Source organism: Patagioenas fasciata, chromosome 33 (genome assembly GCF_037038585.1).
Source record: "Patagioenas fasciata isolate bPatFas1 chromosome 33, bPatFas1.hap1, whole genome shotgun sequence".
Taxonomy (NCBI): domain Eukaryota; kingdom Metazoa; phylum Chordata; class Aves; order Columbiformes; family Columbidae; genus Patagioenas; species Patagioenas fasciata.
In genome coordinates, this window is record NC_092552.1 from 769,718 (window position 1) to 792,143 (window position 22,426).

General features: G+C 58.8%; 1 protein-coding gene and 2 pseudogenes across 4 annotated transcripts in view; all 3 read right to left on the reverse strand.

Moving 5' to 3' along the window:
• Window positions 1-22,426, reverse strand: part of ACTN4 (actinin alpha 4) — a 34,435-nt gene that overhangs the window by 4,849 nt on the left and 7,160 nt on the right. For 2 of the 4 annotated variants that reach the window (XM_065859391.2, XM_065859388.2), the window contains exons 3-19: window positions 21,633-21,752; window positions 20,683-20,769; window positions 19,023-19,110; window positions 17,687-17,765; window positions 17,466-17,547; window positions 16,805-16,890; window positions 15,562-15,654; window positions 11,789-12,019; window positions 11,475-11,622; window positions 10,139-10,289; window positions 6,930-7,038; window positions 6,704-6,844; window positions 5,019-5,201; window positions 4,699-4,833; window positions 3,594-3,773; window positions 1,639-1,785; window positions 619-699 (exon numbers count right to left, since the gene is read on the reverse strand). In XM_065859391.2, coding sequence (XP_065715463.1) covers window positions 619-699; window positions 1,639-1,785; window positions 3,594-3,773; window positions 4,699-4,833; window positions 5,019-5,201; window positions 6,704-6,844; window positions 6,930-7,038; window positions 10,139-10,289; window positions 11,475-11,622; window positions 11,789-12,019; window positions 15,562-15,654; window positions 16,805-16,890; window positions 17,466-17,547; window positions 17,687-17,765; window positions 19,023-19,110; window positions 20,683-20,769; window positions 21,633-21,752 — 2,141 coding nt within the window. Of the gene's footprint in view, window positions 1-618; window positions 700-1,638; window positions 1,786-3,593; window positions 3,774-4,698; window positions 4,834-5,018; window positions 5,202-6,703; window positions 6,845-6,929; window positions 7,039-10,138; window positions 10,290-11,474; window positions 11,623-11,788; window positions 12,020-15,561; window positions 15,655-16,804; window positions 16,891-17,222; window positions 17,309-17,465; window positions 17,548-17,686; window positions 17,766-19,022; window positions 19,111-20,682; window positions 20,770-21,632; window positions 21,753-22,426 lie in introns of all 4 variants that reach the window. The other 2 variants (XM_065859390.2, XM_065859389.2) reach the window with 1 other exon arrangement.
• LOC136114175 (5S ribosomal RNA) lies at window positions 4,089-4,207 on the reverse strand (annotated as a pseudogene).
• Window positions 4,553-4,671, reverse strand: LOC136114174 (5S ribosomal RNA; annotated as a pseudogene).

Genomic DNA, 22,426 nt, shown 5'->3' on the forward strand with positions numbered 1-22,426 from the left:
GGGAGAGGAAGGAGGGAGAGGAAGGAGGGAGAGGAAGGAGGGAGAGGAAGGAGGGAGAGGAAGGAGGGAGAGGAAGGAGGGAGAGGAAGGAGGGAGAGGAAGGAGGGAGAGGAAGGAGGGAGAGGAAGGAGGGAGAGGAAGGAGGGAGAGGAAGAGATGGGTTGGAGGGGAGAGAACCCAAGGAGGAGGAGGAGGAGGAGGAGGAAGGAGGGAGAGGCAGAGATGGGTTGGAGGGGAGAGAACCCGAGGAGGAGGAGGAAGAGGAGGAGGAGGAGGAGGAAGGAGAGAAAGGCAGAGATGGGTTGGAGGAGAGAGAACCCGAGGAGGAGGAGGAGGAGGAGGAGGAGGAGGAAGAGGAGGAGGAGGAGGAAGAGGAGGAGGAGGAGGAAGGAGGAAGAGGCAGAGATGGGTTGGAGGGGAGAGAACCCGAGGAGGAGGAGGAGGAGGAGGAGGAGGAGGAAGAGGAGGAGGAGGAGGAAGAGGAGGAGGAGGAGGAAGGAGGAAGAGGCAGAGATGGGTTGGAGGGGAGAGAACGGGAGGAGGAGGAGGAGGAGGGGGAGGAAGAGGAGGAGGAGGAGGAGGAGGAGTGGGAGGGGGAGGAAGAGCAGGGGCCGGTACCTGCCGGTCGTTCTCCACGTCGTAGCCCAGGCTGATCAGACAGGCCTTGAACTCCTCGGGGCCCAGCGCCCCCCCGTGGTCCTGGGGGGCAGAGACATGGGGGTCAGAGATAGATGGGGGGGTCAGAGACACATGGGAGGGTCAGGGACATATGGGGGGGGTCAGAGGGACGTACAGGGGGGTCAGGGACACACGGGGGGGGCACAGATACATGGGGGGGTCAGGGACACATGGGGGGGGTCAGGGACACACATGGGGGGTCAGGGACACACATGGGGGGTCAGGGACATACAGGGGGGTCAGGGACACACATGGGGGGTCAGAGAAACATATGGGGGGGTCAGGAACATACGGAGGGGGCAAGGACATACGGAGGGGGCAAGGACATATGGGGGGGTCAGGGACAAATGGGGGGGGGGTCAGAGAGACATATGGGGGGTCAGGGACACATGGGGGGTCAGGGACACACATGGGGGGTCAGGGACACACATGGGGGGTCAGGGACACACATGGGGGGTCAGGGACACACATGGGGGGTCAGAGAAACATATGGGGGGTCAGGGACATACGGAGAGGGCAAGGACATATGGGGGGGTCAGGGACAAATGGGGGGGGTCAGAGAGACACATGGGGGGTCAGGGACACATATAGGGGGGCAAGGACATACGGGGGGGGTCAGGGACACACATAGGGGGTCAGAGAGACATATGGGGGGTCAGGGACATACGGGGGGGTCAGAGAGACATATGGGGGGTTAGGGACACATGGGGGGGTCAGGGACACATGGGGGGGTCAGAGAGACATATGGGGGGGTCAGGGACATACGGTGGGGGGCAAGGACACACAAGGGGACAACGAGACCCCATTAGTGGGACCCCTGAGTCGAATTTTGCTGCCGCCCCCTGAAGGAGCTGCAGGAGCTTTGGGGGGGCCACGGGTGCCCCAGCACCCCCGGGGGGTTCAGGAGCCCCCAGGGGGGGTTCGGGAGCCCCCCCCGTGTTTCGGGAGCCCCCCCGGTACCTTGTCGAAGTGGTTGAAGGAGGCGCGGAACTCCTGCAGCTGCTCCTGGCTGATGCCCTTGGCGTCGCGCGTCAGGATCTGGTTCTCCACCTCGTTGATGGTGCGGGCGATGGTGGTGAGGAGCTGCTCCCAGCCCACGCGGATGTGCTGCGGGGACACGGCGCTGAGGGACACCCCCTCGCCAGGGGACACCCCCTCGCCAGGGGACACCCCGTGTCCGCCCCCCCCGGCGCCGCGTTCCACGCTCCCTCCGCCTCAGGGACGCGGTTACCGGTGACACCCGGTTACCGGTGACACCCGGTTACTGGTGACACCCGGTTACGGGTGACACCCCGGCTGCAAAGCAGGGGGACAAGGGCACTTCTGGGGGTGGTTGAGCCCTCCGGGTGCACCCCAACACTCGGGGGAGGGAGCGGAACCTGGTGACACCCCCTGCGCCAAAGGGGTGGGACAGGGCACATTTGGGTGTCCCCAAACCCCTGGATGTGCCCCAAACCCACAGGAGGGAGCAGGACCCTGGCAATGGGTGACACCCCGACACCCCCTGCGCCAAAGGGGTGGGACAGGGCACCTTTGGGTGTCCCCAAACCCCTGGATGTGCCCCAAACCCACAGGAGGGAGCAGGACCCTGGCAATGGGTGACACCCCGACACCCCCTGCGCCAAAGGGGTGGGACAGGGCACCTTTGGGTGTCCCCAAACACCTGGATGTGCCCCAAACCCACAGGAGGGAGCAGGACCCCAGCGAATGGTGACACCCTGCACACCACGGGTGTCCCCAAACCCCTTGATTGTGCCCCAAACCCACAGGAGGGAGCGGGACCCCAGTGACCGGTGACACCCCCTGTGCCAAAGGGGTGGGACAGGGCACCTTTGGGTGTCCCCAAACCCCTGGATGCGCCCCAAACCCACAGGAGGGAGCAGAACCCCAGCGAATGGTGACACCCTGCACACCACGGGTGTCCCCAAACCCCTTGATTGTGCCCCAAACCCACAGGAGGGAGCGGGACCCCAGTGACCGGTGACACCCCCTGTGCCAAAGGGGTGGGACAGGGCACCTCTGGGTGTCCCCAAACACCTGGATGCGCCCCAAACCCACAGGAGGGAGCAGGACCCTGGCAATGGGTGACACCCCGACACCCCCTGCGCCAAAGGGGTGGGACAGGGCACATTTGGGTGTCCCCAAACCCCTGGATGTGCCCCAAACCCACAGGAGGGAGCGGGACCCTGGCAATGGGTGACACCCCGAACACCCCCTACACCAAAGGGGTGGGACAGGGCACCTTTGGGTGTCCCCAAACACCTGGATGTGCCCCAAACCCACAGGAGGGAGCAGAACCCCAGTGAATGGTGACACCCTGCAGACCACAGGTGTCCCCAAACCCCCTGATTGTGCCCCAAACCCACGGGAGGGAGCAGGACCCCAGCGAATGGTGACACCCTGCACACCACGGGTGTCCCCAAACCCCCTGATTGTGCCCCAAACCCACAGGAGGGAGCAGAACCCCAGCGAATGGTGACACCCTGCACACCACAGGTGTCCCCAAACCCCCTGATTGTGCCCCAAACCCACAGGAGGGAGCAGAACCCCAGCGAATGGTGACACCCTGCACACCACGGGTGTCCCCAAACCCCTTGATTGTGCCCCAAACCCACAGGAGGGAGCGGGACCCCAGTGACCGGTGACACCCCCTGTGCCAAAGGGGTGGGACAGGGCACCTTTGGGTGTCCCCAAACCCCTGGATGTGCCCCAAACCCACAGGAGGGAGCAGAACCCCAGCGAATGGTGACACCCTGCACATCAAGGGTGTCCCCAAACCCACAGGAGGGAGCAGGACCCTGGCAATGGGTGACACCCCGAACACCCCCTACACCAAAGGGGTGGGACAGGGCACCTTTGGGTGTCCCCAACCCCCCCGTGGGGCGCCCCAAGGCCCAGCTCAGCCCCCCGCCCACCTCCATGGTGTAGTTGGTGTGCTTGTTGTCGAAGATCAGGGCCTCCTGGATGAGCTGGTGCTGCTGCTCCAGCAGGTCCAGGTTGGGTTTGTACTCCACGATGCGCCGCTCGTACTGCTTGAGCTGCTCCAGCTGGTCCTCCAGCGTCCCGTGCAGCTCGATGGAGATGCGCCCGATTTCCTGCGATCGGCACCGAAAACACCGAACCGCAGAGAGTCAGGGGGTGGACTGACCACCCCCTTCTAATCCCCCCCAGGTCCCATTGGCTTCCTGGCCACAAGGTCTCCCATCCAAGTGCTGACCGGGGCCGACCCTGCTTAGCTTCCCAGATCAGCCAACCTCAGGGTGCCATGGCTGTGTGTATTATAGAGATATCTACATATATATATATATATATGTGAAGGGCAGGAGAACCTCTCTGACCTACTGACCACCCCCTTCTAATCCCCCCCGGGTACCAGTGGCTTCCTGGCCACAAGGGCCCAGTGCTGGCTCAGCCCACAGCACCCGCTATTCCCAGCTGGTCTCCCATCCAAGCGCTGACCGGGCCCGACCCTGCTTAACTTCCCAGATCAGCTGAGATAGGGCATTCTCAGGGTGGTGTGGCTGCATGTATATTATATATCTATGTATATGTTCCTCAAGTATATCCTGATGCTATCTGAACTAAACCCCTTTTCAAGGGCAGAGTAGAGGGGCAGGAGAACCTCTCTGACCTACCGACCACCCCCTTCTAATCCCCAACAGGTCCCATTGGCTTCCTGGCCACACGGTCTCCCATCCAAGTGCTGACCGGGTCTGACCCTGCTTAGCTTCCCAGATCAGCCATTCCCAGGGTGTTATGGCTGTATGTATTATAGAGATATCAATATATATCTATATATGTGAGGGGCAGGAGAACCTCTCTGACTTACTGACCACCCCCTTCTAATCCCCCCCAGGTCCCATTGTGCTGGCTCAGCCCACAGCACCCGCTATTCCCAGCTGGTCTCCCATCCAAGTACCGACCGGGCCCGACCCTGCTTAGCTTCCCAGATCAGACGAGATGGGGTGTTCTCAGTGTGCTATGGCTGCATACATTATATATCTATATCTATACGTATACCTCCATCTTGGTCTGGATCCAGGGCCCCACCACGTTGGCCTGGCTGGCGAACTGCCGCCGGAGGTGCTCGTTGGATTGCTGCTTGCTCTGCTCCTCCAGCAGCGCGTGGTCCCGCTTGGGGACCAGCTGCTGCACCTGTGGGGACAACAGGATGAGGACCGGTGACCGTGGGGATCCCGCGGGGATCGGGGGGGCTGGGAGAGCCGGGAGAACCTGGGAGAGCCACGGAGCTCCAGGCACAACCCTGGAGGAGCCGCAGTTGATCCCTTCATTATTAATCATCGTCGCGCTAATGAAGGGCCCGGGGGGGGGTCACGTACCCGCTCCCACTTGGAGTTGATGAGCTGGGGGGTGACGGAGGTGTAGGGGTTGCTCCGGGAGAGCTTGATGCCGTGCAGGTCGGCGATGCGCTGCGCTTCGCGCTGGATGCCCAGGATGGCCTCGCGCTCCTTGTCGGCGTCGGGCAGCGTGGATTTGAACTGGTCGTGGGCAGCGATGAGGCCCTGGGGAGAAAGGAATGAGGGGGGTCACACCAGCTTGGCCCCCCCCTCCAGGCACCCTGGACCTCGCAGATCACAGAAGGGACCTCAAAAGCTCCTTTAGTCCAGAGCAGGAGCACCCAGAGGAGGTGACACAGGAACCAGGGGGGCTGGGATGGTGCAGAGAAGGAGACTCCACAACCCCCTGGGCACCCTTTCTGTATTGATAACCATTAATTAATCCCCCCTCAGTCTCCTCTTCTCCAGCTCCAGTCTCCCATCCAAGTACTGACCGGGGCTGACCCTGCTTAGCTTCCCAGATCAGCCATTCTCAGGGTGCTATGGCTGTATACATTATATATACATATATACGTTCCCCAAGTATATCCTGATAGTATCCAAACTAAACCCCTTTTCAAGGGCAGAGTGGAGGGGCAGGAGAACCTCCCTGACCTACTGACCACCCCCTTCTAATCCCCCCAGGTCCCATTGGCTTCCTGGCCACAAGGTCTCCCATCCAAGTACTGACCGGGGCCGACCCTGCTTAGCTTCCCAGATCAGATGAGATTGGGTGTTCTCAGGGTGCTATGGTTGTATATATTATATATATGTATATACCCCTATCTATCTATATCTATATCTGTATCTACGCCTATATCTACATCTATATCTACGCCTATATCTACATTTATATCTACGCCTATATCTATATCTATATCTAATCTATCTACATCTACGCCTATATCTACATCTATATCTACGCCTATATCTACATCTATATCTACGCCTATATCTATATCTATATCTAATCTATCTACATCTACGCCTATATCTACATCTATATCTACGCCTATATCTATATCTACATCTAATCTATCTACATCTACGCCTATATCTACATCTATATCTACGCCTATATCTATATATCTATATCTACATCTATATCTATATCTACATCTATATCTATCTATCTACATCTACGCCTATATCTACGTCTACATCTACATCTACATCCATATCTATATCTACATCTATCTATATCTATATCTGTATCTATATCTATATATCTATCTATATCTATATTTATGCCTATATCTATATCTATGCCTACATCTATATCTACATCTATGCCTACATCTATATCTACATCTATATCTACATCTACATCTACATCTATCTATATCTGTATCTATCTATACCTCTATCTATACCTATACCTATATCTATCTACACCTACGTCTATATCTATATCTACATCTACATCTCTATCTATCTATATCTATATCTACACCTACATCTATCTATATCTACATCTACATCTCTACTACACCTACACCTATTTTCCCCAAGCATATCCTGACAACACCCGAACTAACCCCCTTATTCAAGCGCAACACCACCGAGGCTCAGCTCCAAAAACCGCCCCAAAACACCTAAAAACCGCCCCAAACCACCCGCAAACATCTCAGGGCGGGGGGCGGGGGGGGCACTGAAGGCCACAGGGCCCCGTCCCCCCCCTCAATCACCTCAATCTCCTCGATGGTGTGCACGATGAACATGTCCTGCAGGTCCTCCATGGCGCTCTCCATCCAGTTGTTGAAGGGAGCTGCCCGCTTGGCGTATTCCAGGTGCAGCTCGTCGATGGTTTCCAGCTGCTTCTCCGTTTTCTGAGCGGGTAGGGGGGGCGTCAGCGGCGGAGGAAAACGAGGTGACCGCGTCCCCCTAATGTCCCCACGTCCCCCCCTCGCTCACCTCCAGCGCCTCCCTCCTGCTGTGGGTCAGGGAGCCCAGCACGTCCCACTGGTCGCAGATCTTCTGGCACCGCGCGTTGACGCTGGGCGAGTCGTAGTAATCCAGCTCGCTTTAAAAGGGAAAACACCGCCGTTTGGGGGGCGCGGGGAAGGGGGGCGCTGAGATTTGGGGGGGGGGTGGGAGGGGACCCGCAAAGCTCCCCAAAAACCCGGCTCCCATCTCCCCGTGGCTCCGTAAAGACCCCATGGAGTGCGCGACCGGGATCTGGTCCCCGCATCCCGGTTATGGAGGGGATAAGGGCCCCATTCAGGGCCGCGTGTGCTAATTGGGTGTGTGTGCTAATTAGGTGTGTGTGCTAATTGGGTGTGTGTGCTAATTGGGTGTGCTAATTGTACACGGGTTTATCTGGCTTGGGGCGGGGGGGGGGGGGGGCCCGGAACAGAAAGGCGATGGAGGCGGGGGGGACGGGGTGGGGAAGGAGAACAATGGGGCTCTGTCTGCGCCGGAGCCCCGGGATGGGGGGTGTGCAGGGAGCACGGGGTGGTTGGGGAGGTGTTTTGGGGTGTCTGAGGGTGTTTGGGGGTGTCCTGGGGTGTCTGGGGGTGTCCTGGGGGGGTCCTAGGATAGCCTGCGGTGTCAGGGGTGTTCTGGGGGTGTCCTGGGGTGTCTTGAGGTGTTATGGGGGGTCCTAGGGTGGCCTGCAGTGTCAGGGGTGTTTGGGGGTGTCCAGGGGTGTTTTGGGGTGTCCTGAAGTGTCTGAAGGTGTCTGGGGGTGTCCTGGGGTGTCTGGGGGTGTCTGAAGGTGTTTGGGGGTGTCCAGGGATGTCTGGGGGTGTCCTGGGGTGTCTGAAGGTGTTTGGGGGCATCCAGGGATGTCTGGGGGTGTCTGGAGGTGTTATGGGGGTGTCCTGGGGTGTTTTGGGGTGTCCAGGGATGTCTGGGGGTATCCAGGGGTGTCTGGAGGTGTCTGGAGGTGTCCTGGGGTGTTTTGGGGTGTCCAGGGATGTCTGGGGGTGTCTGGGGGCATCCTTGGGTGTCTGGGGGTGTCTGAAGGTGTTTGGGGGTGTCCAGGGGTGTTTTGGGGTGCTTAGGGGTGTCTGGAGGTGTTTGGGGGTGTCCAGGGATGTCTGGGGGTGTCTGAAGGTGTTTGGGGGTGTCCAGGGGTGTTTTGGGGTGCTTAGGGGTGTCTGGAGGTGTCTGGGGGTGTCTGGAGGTGTCTGGGGGTGTCTGAAGGTGTTTGGGGGTGTCCAGGGCTGTCTGGGGGTGTCTGAAGGTGTTTTGGGGTGTCTAGGGATGTCTGGGGGTGTCTGGTGTTGTCCGGGGGTGTCCTGGGGTGTTTTGGGGTGTCTGGAGGTGTCTGGGGGTATCCAGGGCTGTCTGGGGGTGTCTGAAGGTGTTTGGGGGTGTCCAGGGATGTCTGGGGGTGTCTGAAGGTGTTTGGGGGTGTCCTGGGGTGTTTTGGGGTGTCCAGGGATGTCTGGGGGTGTCTGGGGGCATCCTTGGGTGTCTGGGGGTGTCTGAAGGTGTTTGGGGGCATCCAGGGATGTCTGGGGGTGTCTGGAGGTGTTTGGGGGTATCCAGGGATGTCTGGGGGTGTCTGGAGGTGTCTGGGGGTGTCCAGGGCTGTCTGGGGGTGTCTGAAGGTGTCTGGGGGTGTCCAGGGATGTCTGGAGGTGTTTGGGGGTGTCCTGGGGTGTTTGGGGGTGTCCAGGGCTGTCTGGGGGTGTCTGAAGGTGTTTTGGGGTGTCTAGGGATGTCTGGGGGTGTCTGGTGTTGTCCGGGGGTGTCCTGGGGTGTTTTGGGGTGTCTGGAGGTGTCTGGGGGTATCCAGGGCTGTCTGGGGGTGTCTGAAGGTGTTTGGGGGTGTCCAGGGATGTCTGGGGGTGTCTGAAGGTGTTTGGGGGTGTCCTGGGGTGTTTTGGGGTGTCCAGGGATGTCTGGGGGTGTCTGGGGGCATCCTTGGGTGTCTGGGGGTGTCTGAAGGTGTTTGGGGGCATCCAGGGATGTCTGGGGGTGTCTGGAGGTGTTTGGGGGTGTCCAGGGCTGTCTGGGGGTGTCTGAAGGTGTCTGGGGGTGTCCAGGGATGTCTGGAGGTGTTTGGGGGTGTCCTGGGGTGTTTTGGGGTGTCCAGGGATGTCTGGGGGTGTCTGGGGGCATCCTTGGGTGTCTGGGGGTGTCTGAAGGTGTTTGGGGGCATCCAGGGATGTCTGGGGGTGTCTGGAGGTGTTTGGGGGTATCCAGGGATGTCTGGGGGTGTCTGGAGGTGTCTGGGGGTGTCCAGGGCTGTCTGGGGGTGTCTGAAGGTGTCTGGGGGTGTCCAGGGATGTCTGGAGGTGTTTGGGGGTGTCCTGGGGTGTTTGGGGGTGTCCAGGGATGTCTGGGGGTGTCTGAAGGTGTTTGGGGGCATCCAGGGATGTCTGGGGGTGTCTGGAGGTGTTTGGGGGTGTCCAGGGATGTCTGGGGGTGTCTGGAGGTGTTTGGGGGTGTCCAGGGGTGTTTTGGGGTGTCTGAAGGTGTCTGGGGGTATCCAGGGATGTCTGGGGGTGTCTGGAGGTGTTATGGGGGTGTCCTGGGGTGTTTTGGGGTGTCTGAAGGTGTCTGGGGGTATCCAGGGGTGTCTGGAGGTGTCTGGGGGTGTCCTGGGGTGTTTTGGGGTGTCCAGGGATGTCTGGGGGCATCCTTGGGTGTCTGGGGGTGTCTGAAGGTGTTTGGGGGCATCCAGGGATGTCTGGGGGTGTCTGGAGGTGTTTGGGGGTGTCCAGGGGTGTTTTGGGGTGCTTAGGGGTGTCTGGAGGTGTTTGGGGGTGTCCAGGGATGTCTGGGGGTGTCTGGAGGTGTCCGGGGGTGTCCTGGGGTGTCTGGGGGTATCCAGGGCTGTCTGGGGGTGTCTGAAGGTGTTTGGGGGTGTCCAGGGATGTCTGGGGGTGTCTGGAGGTGTCTGGGGGTGTCCTGGGGTGTTTTGGGGTGTCCAGGGATGTCTGGGGGTGTCTGAAGGTGTTTGGGGGTATCCAGGGATGTCTGGGGGTGTCTGGAGGTGTCCGGGGGTGTCCTGGGGTGTTTTGGGGTGTCCAGGGATGTCTGGGGGTGTCTGGAGGTGTCCGGGGGTGTCCTGGGGTGTCTGGGGGTGTCTGAAGGTGTCTGGGGGTGTCCGGGGGTGTCCGGGGGTGTCTGGGGGTGTCCTGGGGTGTTTTGGGGTGTCCGGTCCGTACTTGAGCTCCTGCGCGATGGCCGCGATCTGCTCCACGCGGTCCTGGTGGGCGGCCAGGTCGCTCTCGAAGGCCTCGTGCTTCCTGATGAGGGCTTTGATGTCGGACAGCGTGGCGCTCTCGTAGTCCTTGTGCCGCAGCAGGGCCTCCTTGCCTGGGGACGCAGGGGCCGGGCTCAGCGCCACACGGAGCCCCCGGAGCCCCGGGGCGGGTCGGGGTGGCTCCGCAGCCCCTGGGGAGCCTGGTCCACCCTCACCAGGAAGGGGGTTCTGCTCATGGTTAAGGGGAAGCTCCTGGGTTCTGGGTTGAAGTCCTTGTCCTGTCACTGGTGGGCAGGGATGGCTCCATCTCCTGACACCCACCCTTTGGGATTGATCGATAATGGGGTCAAAATGGCGCCAGAATCGGCTCAAAAAATGGCACCAGAATCACCTCAGGGTCAAAATGGCGCCAGAATCACCTCAAAAAATGGCGCCAGAATCACCTCAGGGTCAAAATGGCACCAGAATCACCTCAAAAAATGGCACCAGAATCACCTCAGGGTCAAAATGGCGCCAGAATCACCTCAAAAAATGGCGCCAGAATCACCTCAGGGTCAAAATGGCCCCAAAATCACCTCAGGGTCAAAATGGCACCAGAATCACATCAAAAAATGGCACCAGAATCACCTCAGGGCTCAAAATGGCACCAGAATCACCTCAAAAAATGGCACCAGAATCACCTCAGGGCTCAAAATGGCGCCAGAATCACCAATGGGTCAAAATGGCACCAGAATCATCTCAGGGTTCAAAATGGCACCAGAATCACCCCAAAAAATGGCACCAGAATCACCTCAGGCTCAAAATGGCACCAAAGCCACCTCAAAAAATGGCGCCAGAATCACCTCAGGGTCCAAATGGCGCCAGAATCACCTCAAAAAATGACACCAGAATCACCTGAGGGGCAACATGGCCCCAAAATCACCTCAGGGCTCAAAATGGCACCAGAATCACCCCAAAAAATGGCACCAGAATCACCTCAGGGTCCAAATGGCGCCAGAGTCACCTCAAAAAATGGCACCAGAATCACCTCAGGGCTCAAAATGGCGCCAGAATCACCTCAGGGCTCAAAATGGCGCCCGAATCACCCCAGGGCTCCAAACGTCACTAAAGTCAGGTTGGCCACAAGGGCCCGGTGCTGGCTCACGGTCACCCAGCCGCCCCCAGGACCCCCAGGTCTGTCACATCGTCCCCACAGCAGGGACGGTCCCCCCGTTCCCGGCGCCTTATAAAAGGGCTCGAGCGCTCCGTCACTGTGGGGGCGACTCGTACTTGGTGGCCACGACCCCCTCCGTCCCCACCTTCGGTCCAGGCCTCGTGGATGGACGCTTTCTGCCGGAACTTCTCTGCCAGATGATCGAGCCGCTCCAGGCGCCGGATCTCGTTGAGGAGCCATTCCTCGTAGCCCTTTTCCGCCTGCTCCAGGTGCTGCCACCCGTTGTTGATGTCCTGGGGATGGCGGGGACGGGGCTCAGCGGGGACCCACGGTTTGCGGCTCCATCGCCTTCATCACCACGAGCCCCCCAAAGGCGTTTTGGCCGCGTTTTGGCGAGGAATCCATCGCCAAACCCACTCTGGGAGAGCACCAAGATGGAGGACGCCAACCATCTCTCACCGAGACCATCTTCCCCTCGGAGGGCATGAACGCGGGGCGGTTGCTGAGCCGGAGCTTGGTCTGCAGGGTGTTGAAGTTGATCTCGAGCTGACACTTCTCCTGCACCTTGGGGGGTTTGTGGACGCGTCGGTAGTCGCGGAAATCCTCCAGTTTCTGCTGCATCTCGGCGATGGTTTTCTGGGGGCTGCGGTCCTCGAGCCACGGGATGGTGCGCTTGATCCACTCCAGTAGCTGCGGGGATGGGGATGAACGGGGTTTAACGGGGAAAACGGGGTTTAACGGGGAAAAGGGGGTGTAAGAGAGAATGTGGGGTTTAACGGGGAAATGGGGTTTAACGGGGAAATGGGGTTTAACGGGGAAAACGGGGTTTAACGGGGTTTAACGGGGAAAACGGGGTGTAATAGAGAATGTGGGGTTTAACGGGGAAAACGGGGTTTAACGGGGAAATGGGGTTGAATGGGGAATATGGGGTTTAACGGGGAAAACGGGGTTTAACGGGGTTTAACGGGGAAAACGGGGTGTAATAGAGAATGTGGGGTTTAACGGGGAAATGGGGTTGAATGGGGAATATGGGGTTTAATGGGGAAAACGGGGTTTAATGGAGAAAACGGGGTTTAATGGAGAAAACGGGGTTTAACGGAGAAACAAGGTTTAATGGGGAAAATCGGGTTTAATAGGGAAAACGGGGTTTAACGGAGTTTAATGGAGAATATGGGGTTTAATGGAGAATATGGGGTTTAATGGAGAATATGGGGTTTAATGGGAAAACGGGGTTTAATAGGAAAACGGGGTTTAATGGGGAAAATGGGGTTTAATGAGGAAATGGGGTTTAATGGGGAATATGGGGTTTAATGGGAAAACGGGGTTTAACGGGGAAACGGGGTTTAATGGGGAAAACGGGGTTTAATGGGGAAAACGGGGTTTAACGGGGAAATGGGGTTCAATGGGGAATATGGGGTTTAATGGGGAAAACGGGGCTTAACGGGGAAATAGGGTTTAATGGGGAAAACGGGGCTTAACGGGGAAAACGGGGTTTAATGGAGAAATGGGGTTTAATGGAGAATATGGGGCTTAATGGAGGAAACGGGGTTTAATGGGGAAATGGGGTTTAATGGGGAAATGGGGTTTAATGGAGAATACGGGGCTTAACGGGGAAAACGGGGCTTAAAAGGGAAAACAGGGTTTAATGGAGAAATGGGGTTTAATGGAGAATATGGGGCTTAATGGAGGAAACGGGGTTTAATGGGGAAATGGGGTTTAATGGAGAATACGGGGCTTAATGGAGAAATGGGGTTTAATGGAGAAATGGGGTTTAATGGGGAAACGGGGTTTAATGGGGAAATGGGTTTAATGGGGAAATGGGGTTTAACGGGGAAATGGGGTTTAACGGAGTTTAACAGAGAATATGAGGTTTAATGGAGAATATGGGGTTTAATGGGGAAATGGGGTTGAGTGGGGAAAACGGGGTTTAATGGGGAAAACGGGGTTTAATGGGAAATGGGGTTTAATGGAGAATACGGGGTTGAATGAGGAAAACGGGGTTTAATGAGAAAATGGGGTTTAATGGAGAATACGGGGTTGAATGGGGAAAACGGGATTTAACAGGGAAAAAGGGGTTGAATGGGGAAATGGGGTTGAATGGGGAAATGGGGTTGAATGGGGAAAACGGGGTTAAATGGGGAAAACGGGGTTAAATGGGGGAAATGGGGTTTAATGGGAAAACGGGGTTAAATGGGGAAAACGGGGTTTAATGGGGAAAATGGGGTTTAATGGGAAAACGGGGTTAAATGGGGAAAACGGGGTTTAATGGGGGAAATGGGGTTTAATGGGAAAACGAGGTTTAATGGAGAATACAGGGTTTAATGGGGAAAATGAGGTTTAATAGGGAAAACGGGGTTTAACGGAGTTTAATGGAGAATATGGGGTTTAATGGAGAATATGGGGTTTAATGGAGCAAACGGGGTTTAACAGGGAAAACGGGGTTTAACAGGGTTTAATGGAGCAAACGGGGTTGAATGGGGAAAAAGGGGTTTAAGGGAGAAACGGGGTCTAATGGGGAAAATGGGGTTAAACGGGGTTGAATGGGGAAAACGGGGTTTAAGGGAGAAACGGGGTCTAATGGGGAAAATGGGGTTAAACGGGGTTGAACGGGGAAAACGGGGTTTAAGGGAGAAACGGGGTCTAATGGGGAAAATGGGGTTAAGCGGGGTTGAATGGGGAAAACGGGGTTTAAGGGAGAAACGGGGTCTAATGGGGAAAATGGGGTTAAACGGGGTTGAATGGGGAAAACGGGGTTTAAGGGAGAAACGGGGTCTAATGGGGAAAATGGGGTTAAATGGGGTTAAACGGGGAAAACGGGGTTTAAGGGAGAAACGGGGTCTAATGGGGAAAATGGGGTTAAACGGGGTTGAACGGGGAAAATGGGGTTTAAGGGAGAAATGGGGTCTAATGGGGAAAATGGGGTTAAATGGGGTTGAACGGGGAAAACGGGGTTTAAGGGAGAAATGGGGTCTAATGGGGAAAATGGGGTTAAACGGGGTAAAACGGGGAAAACGGGGTTTAAGGGAGAAACGGGGTCTAATGGGGAAAATGGGGTTAAATGGGGTTAAACGGGGAAAACGGGGTTTAAGGGAGAAATGGGGTCTAATGGGGAAAATGGGGTTAAACGGGGTTGAATGGGGAAAATGGGGTTTAAGGGAGAAATGGGGTCTAATGGGGAAAATGGGGTTAAACGGGGTTGAATGGGGAAAACGGGGTTTAAGGGAGAAACGGGGTCTAATGGGGAAAATGGGGTTAAACGGGGTTGAATGGGGAAAATGGGGTTTAAGGGAGAAATGGGGTCTAATGGGGAACATGGGGTTAAACGGGGTTGAACGGGGAAAATGGGGTTTAAGGGAGAAACGGGGTCTAATGGGGAAAATGGGGTTAAACGGGGTTGAACGGGGAAAATGGGGTTTAAGGGAGAAACGGGGTCTAATGGGGAAAATGGGGTTAAACGGGGTTGAACGGGGAAAATGGGGTTTAAGGGAGAAACGGGGTCTAATGGGGAAAATGGGGTTAAACGGGGTTGAACGGGGAAAACGGGGTTTAAGGGAGAAACGGGGTCTAATGGGGAAAATGGGGTTTAAGGGAGAAACGGGGTCTAATGGGGAAAATGGGGTTAAACGGGGTTGAATGGGGAAAACGGGGTTTAAGGGAGAAACGGGGTCTAATGGGGAAAATGGGGTTAAACGGGGTTGAATGGGGAAAACGGGGTTTAAGGGAGAAACGGGGTCTAATGGGGAAAATGGGGTTAAGCGGGGTTGAATGGGGAAAACGGGGTTTAAGGGAGAAACGGGGTCTAATGGGGAAAATGGGGTTAAACGGGGTCGAATGGGGAAAACGGGGTTTAAGGGGGAAACGGGGTCTAATGGGGAAAATGGGGTTAAGCGGGGTTGAACGGGGAAAACGGGGTTTAAGGGAGAAACGGGGTCTAATGGGGAAAATGGGGTTAAGCGGGGTTGAACGGGGAAAATGGGGTTTAAGGGAGAAACGGGGTTTAATGGGGAACATGGGGTTAAATGGGGTCGAATGGGGAAAACGGGGTTTAAGGGAGAAACGGGGTCTAATGGGGAAAATGGGGTTAAGCGGGGTTGAATGGGGAAAATGGGGTTTAAGGGAGAAACGGGGTCTAATGGGGAAAATGGGGTTAAACGGGGTTGAACGGGGAAAATGGGGTTTAAGGAAGAAATGGGGTTTTGGGGCGCGGGGAGGCCGGGGACCCCGCAACTCACGTCGGACGCCAGCTTCTCGTAGTCCTCCATGAGGTGCTCGTTCTCCTGGTTGACGGCCAACACCTTGCAGATGCGATTCGCCGCCGTCTCGGCCTGCGGGGACACACGGGCGGGGGGTTCAGAGCGGGGAACCCCAAAACCTACGCATCCCCCCCTTCCTCCACGTTCTACCGGGGGTTCGGGGGCTCCCCAAGCAACCCCGGTGTCAAACCTGACCGGGGAAACGGTGAATTCGGGGTGTTTTGGTCCCCCCGAAACGCGCGAGCGGGATGCTCGGGGGTTCTTCTCGCTCGCAAAGCCGCTCGTGCTCTTTTTGGGGGGTTCTCCCCCGTTTTTAAGCACCGTCCGGGGGTCTGCGGCTCCCCCGGGAGGGCAGATCCTCGGTGAGGATGAGGAGGAGGCAGGGAGGAAGAGTAGGGGGGACCAGGTACCTCGGGAGGCGGCACAAAGAGTCCAAGAGGAGGAGGCGAGAGCCAGAGAGGGTCTGGGGAGGACCCCGGAAAGGAAGAACCAGGCGCCATGGGTGGAAAGTGAAAGAAATCAACTCAAAACCAGGAAGGGAGCGAGGCGGAACCGATTAACGAAGCCAAATTAATTAACGAAGCCAGGAGAAATCGGAAAACCAAGCGGAGGGGTGGGAGGCAACGCCGGGCTCCTCCTGCGGCGTGGGGGGCGAGCCAGGCGGTAATTAACCCCAATCTTCGTTAGCCAACACGGAAAGAGCGCTGCAGAGCAGAACCGCGCGGGGATGGGGCCGGACATGATTTCTCTTGGTTTTTTAGCCAAGAGGCTCATTTATGGCCCAAATCCCTCCTGATTCACCCCGTTTTGGGTTTCGGAAGGAGCAGGAGCCCCCCCCGGGGTGACAGGTCTGTCCCCAACCCAGCGCTGCGCTAACGAGCCCCCCTAACGAGGGGCTCAGCATGGGCTCCCCAAACTGCTTTTAGACGCCACCTTGAGCTCTGGCAAACCCGGATCAGACCAAGGAGACGCAATAAACCCGGCTCAAAACCAAACTACGCCAGTGTTACCCGCGCCGCCTCCTGTCCGGAACGTCAACGGGATCCTGGGAAGCCACGACCGGCGCCTTAGGCTGAGCTTTAAGCCTCTCGCGAGCCAAGCGGAGCTCAAGCCGTCCCCCATCGGGGTTTCCAAAAGCCGTGCAAGCGCAAGCGCCAGCGGGGAGCCCCAAAACCGGGGTGGGGGGGGTGTGTTAGCGGCAGCCCCAGCCGGCCAAGCTCACCTTCTGCGCCCCCGAGAAAGCGTGGTAGAAGCAGGACACGTATGTCATGATGGCCTTTTCGTCGGGCCTGAGCGTGCCCACGATATCTGCGCGGAGAGAGAGGGAGGAGAGCGCGTGAAGCAGCGCCGGGGAGACCCCGCGGCCCCCTCGGGAGCGCGGCGAGCGCCGGGAGCCGAACCAGAGCTGGTTGCCGCTAACAAAGCGCCGAGGCTCCATTCGGAGAGGCGGCCGAGCCGCCGCGGCCCCGTGGCGTTCGATTTGGGGACGGCGAGAGTTTTTCGGCGTGTTTTGTTAAAGATAACAACGAAACGACCGAGCTGAGGTTCTGGTTCCCGGGTGGCGCGGAGAGATAGAGAAACGGCGCGTCTGCAAAGAGAAGAGGCGTGAGCGGAGGGCGCTGCGGCGGCCGCCGCGGTACCTTCTGTGCCCCGGAGAACGCGTGGTAGAAGCTGGACACGTAGGTCATGATGGCTTTCTCGTCGGGGCGCGCGGTGTTGACGATGTCTGCAAGCGAACGACAAGGGTTAAGAGCGAGACGGGGGGCGCGGGGCTGGAATCCCACGGAGCGGCGGCTCCTAAGAACCAGACGGATACACCTGTGCGGGGGGAAAAGCGCGTTAGGCACGGCCCGGCGGCGGCCGACGCGGCGCCGCGCGCTCACCCTCGGCATCCAGCATCTTGGGGATGTCCAGGTACTTCTCGGCCACCTCGAAGGCGTTGTTGAGATTCGTCACCGGGTCGTCCTGGAGGGGGGGAGACGAGCGGGTGGAGCGGCGGGGAGGGCCGGTTGGGCGGTCAACGACGGACGGGCGGACGGACAAACGGCCGCGCTCCCGGTTTGGTTCGTAGGGAAAAGCGGCGCAAAGCAGAGCGCGGTTTTACCTTCCTGAGCTTGTCGTACTCGATGAGCTCCGGTCGGTGTCTGTGGATCAGGGCGTTGAAGGCCAGACCGTCCTTCCAGCTGCGGGAGAGGACGGACAGTGAGACCGACGGACAGCGAGACCGACGGACAGCGAGACCGACGGACAGCGAGACCGACGGACAGCGAGACCCGAACAACCCTCAGGTCCCCTGGTTTGAAGGATAAGGGCCAAGACACATCCCGGTGCCGTGCCCCAGGTCTCGGTGATGTGCCCGAGGTCCCGGTGCCCCAGGTCTCGGTGCTGTGCCCCAGGTCTCGGTGTCGTGCCCGAGGTTCTGGTGCCGTGCCCCAGGTCTCACGGCTGTGCCCCAGGTCTTGGTGCCGTGCCCCAGGTCTTGGTGCTGTGCCCAAGGTCCCGGTGCCATGCCCGAGGTTCTGGTGCCATGCCCCAGGTCTCAGTGCCATGCCTGAGGTCTCGGTGCCATGCCCAAGGTTTCGGTGCCGTGCCCCAGGTCTCGGTGCTGTGCCCGAGGTCCCGGTGCCGTGCCCCACATCCCGGTGCGGTGCCCGAGGTCCTGGTGCCCCAGGTCTCGGTGCCGTGCCCGAGGTCCTGGTGCCGTGCCCCGGTGCCATGCCCGAGGTCCCGGTGCCGTGCCCAAGGTCCCGGTGCCGTGCCCCAAGTCCCAGTGCCCCAGGTCCCGGTGCCGTGCCCCAGGTCCCAGTGCCTCAGATCTCAGTGCCATGCCCAAGGTCCCGGTGCCGTGCCCCAGGTCCCGGTGCCGTGCCCGAGGTCTTGGTGCCGTGCCCCAAGTCCCAGTGCCATGCCCAGGTCCCGGTGCTGTGCCCCAGGTCCCAGTGCCTCAGGTCTCAGTGCCATGCCCAAGGTCCCGGTGCCGTGCCCGAGGTCTTGGTGCCGTGCCCCAAGTCCCAGTGCCCCAGGTCCCGGTGCTGTGCCCCAGGTCCCAGTGCCTCAGGTCTCAGTGCCATGCCCAAGGTCCCGATGCCATGCCCCAGGTCCCGGTGCCGTGCCCCAGGTCCCAGTGCCCCAGGTCTCAGTGCCATGCCCAAGGTCCCGGTGCCATGCCCCAGGTCCCGGTGCCGTGCCCCAGGTCCCGGTGCCGTGCCCGAGGTCCCGGTGCCGTGCCCCAAGTCCCAGTGCCCCAGGTCCCGGTGCCGTGCCCCAGGTCCCGGTGCCTCAGGTCTCAGTGCCACGCCCGAGGTCCGGGTGCCACGCCCGAGGTCCGGGTGCCATGCCCGAGGTCCCGGTGCCGTGCCCCAGGTTTCGGTGCCATGCCCCAGGTCCCGGTGCCGTGCCCCAGGTTTCGGTGCCGGCCGCGCCCCCCGCAGATTCCTGACCTGATGTGGAAGTTCTGGACGTTGACGTTTTTGTACGGAGCCGTTTTGCGCTGGCACCAGAGCAGCAAACCCTCCTTGGCCGAGGTCTCTGCCAGGGGACGCGCGGGATCAGCCCTCGTGCCACCATCCCTGTGTCCCCATCCCTCGTGTCCTTGTCCTTGTGTCCCCATCCTTGTGTCCCCGTCCCTCATGTCCCCGTCCCTCATGTCCCCACCCTTGTGTCCTCATGTCCCCATCCTTCATGTCCCTGTCCCTCATGTCACTGCCTCTCGTGTCCTCATGTCCCCATCTCATGTCCCCGTGCCCCCATCCTTTGTGTCCCCGTCCTTGTGCCCTCATGTCCCCGTCCCTCACGCCACTGTCTCTCGTGTCCTTGTGTCCTCATCCCTCATGTCCCCGTCCTCCTGTCCCTGTCCCCTGTGTCCCCGTGTCCCCATCCTTGTGTCCTCATGGCCCCGTCCCTCACGTCACTGTCTCTCGTGTCCTTGTGTCCTCATCCCTCATGTCCCCGTCCTCCTGTCCCTGTCCCCTGTGTCCTCGTGTCCCCATCCCTCATGTCCCCATCCCTCATGCCCCCATGTCCCCATCCCCTGTCCCTCACGTTGCCGTCTCTCGTGTTGCGTCCCCATCCCTCGTGTCCCTGTCCTCCTGCCCTTGTCCCTCGTGTCCTCATGTCCTCGTCCCTCCTGTCACCGTCTTTCGTGTCCTCATGTCCCCGTCGCTCATGTCACCATCTCTCATGTCCTTGTGTCCCCAGCCCTCATGTCCCCCTCCTCCTGTCCCTGTCCCTCGTGTCCCTCATGTCCCTGTCCCTTGTGTCCCCATCCTCATGTCACCATCTCTCATGTCCTCCCCTGTCCCTCGTGTCCCCAGCCCTCATGTCCCCGTCCTCCTGCCCCTGTCCTTCGTGTCCCTCACGTCCCTGTCCCTCGTGTCCCCATCCTCATGTCACCATCTCTCATGTCCTCATGTTCCCCACCCTCATGTCACCGCCTCTTGTGTCCTCATGTCCCCGTCCCTTGTGTTCCCATCCTCACGTCCTCATGTCCCCGTCCCTCGCGTCCTTGTGTCCCCATCCCTCATGTCCTCGTGTCCCTGTCATGTCCTCATCCTCGTGTCCTCATGTCCCCGTCCTCGTGTCCTCACGTCCCCCTCCTCATGTCCTCGTCCTCGTGTCCCCATCCCTCATGTCCTCATGTCCCTGTCCTCGTGTCCTCGTGTCCCCATCCCTCATGTCCTCATGTCCCCGTCCTCGTGTCCTCGTGTCCCCATCCCTCATGTCCTCATGTCCCCGTCCTCGTGTCCCCATCCCTCATGTCCTCATGTCCCCGTCCTCGTGTCCCCATCCCTCATGTCCTCATGTCCCCGTCCTCGTGTCCTCGTGTCCCCATCCCTCATGTCCTCATGTCCCTGTCCTCGTGTCCCCATCCCTCATGTCCTCACGTCCCCCTCCTCATGTCCTCGTGTCCTCGTGTCCCCATCCCTCATGTCCTCATGTCCCCGTCCTCGTGTCCTCGTGTCCCCATCCCTCATGTCCTCATGTCCTTGTCCTCATGTCCTCGTGTCCCCATCCCTCATGTCCTCATGTCCCCGTCCTCGTGTCCTCGTGTCCCCATCCCTCATGTCCCCGTTCTCGTGTCCTCGTGTCCCCATCCCTCACCTTCCACCGAGATGTCCTGGATGGCGAAGCGCAGGATGATGGTCCAGATCATGCCCAGCGTCATCTTGGCGTTGCCATCGACAATCTCTGCAAGCCAAAGAGGGCAAAATCCGGCCTGGGTTCTGCGGCAAACGCCGCCGGTTGTGCCTCCGGGTGTGTGGGAACGAGCAGGAGGTTTTTGGGGTCCCCCCATTCCACCCCAAACTCGGGTCTCGCTGCACCATCAGACACCAAGAGACGATCCCGGGCTCCCCGTCGCGCGCCGAAAAAGCCCAGAACCGTCCCCAAAATCGCTTCCAAGTGCCGAATTTCGGGAGGGCGGCGCTCCCGTCGTTTCCCACCCCCGAGCGGCCCCGCGCGTGTTGTTTTGGGGGGTGGGGGGGGCGCGGGAGCCTCTGGGTGTTGTAACCCCCACCACACCCTCGCGTCGCCTGTGTGAACCAAGTCGGGACACGCTCCGGTTTCGGGAACCTCCCCCGGCCCTTGATGGAGCCGTCGTCCCCAAACTGGCTCTGCAAGGGGAGCCGCTGCCAAACCGGGGTGGGGGGGACACATTGGGGACCCCCCCGAGCGGCACCGGAGCCTCGGGGTGAGGCGTAAATCCGGATTCTAACCCCATTCTCTTTATCAAAGATAAAGCGCTGGCGACCGCGGGGTAAACGAAGCCAAACCGCGGTTGTTTGCCGCTCCGGTTGTTGCTACAGGCGGACGGAGCAAACCGAGCCGCTCAGAGGATCAAAAACGGGGGGGATTTGGGGGTTTTTAAACCACAGAGAAGCCCAAATGGACCGAATGAGCGGGCGCAAATATTGGCCTTATTTTGAGGTTTTTAGAGGGGTTTGTGCGTTGAAAACGGGGGGGGTAAGGGCGTCTTTGAATGAACGCGACCTCGGGAAGGCGCCGGAGCCGCCTGTGATGTTCGGGCTCCGGGATGCCAGAGCTGGACCCACCTTCGGCTCCGATGGACACGAGTTTGACACCTTTGCTGGCGATGAAATCCAGCGCCTTGTTCACGTTGTTGATCTTGTGCACGCGCATTTTGCCCCGCTCGGGTTTGGGCAATCGCTCCCCTGTGAAGGAGACACCGGGAGGGGTTGAATTTTAGGGTTAAAAGGGGAGAAAGGAGCGAGGATGGGGAGAAAAATCATGGAAAAGGTAAAATGGAGCTGTTGGAAGCCATAGGAGCTCGTTTTGGGGGCAAATGAGCTGAAAATGGAGCCTGAGCGCCGTCACCGTCACTGTGACCCGTCACCCGTCTGTGCTGGGTGTTGGCACCCATAGGAGCTCGTTTTGGGGAGAAATCAGCCCAAAACGGAGCCTGAGCGCCGTCAATGTCCCTGTGCGTCTGTGCTGGGTGGTGGCACCCATAGGAGCTCATTTTGGGGAGAAATCAGCCCAAAACGGAGTCCAAGCGCCATCACCATCACTGTGTGTCTGTGCTGGGTGTTGGCACCCATAGGAGCTCATTTTGGGGAGAAATCAGCCCAAAACGGAGCCCAAGCGCCATCACCATCACTGTGTGTCTGTGTTGGGTGCTGGCATCCATAGGTGCTCATTTTGGGGAGAAATCAGCCCAAAACGGAGCCTGAGTGCCATCACCATCGCTGTGTGTCTGTGCTGGGTGTTGGCACCCATAGGAGCTCATTTTGGGGAGAAATCAGCCCAAAACGGAGCCTGAGCGCTGTCAATGTCCCTGTGTGTCTGTGTTGGGTGCTGGCACCCATAGGAGCTCATTTTGGGGAGA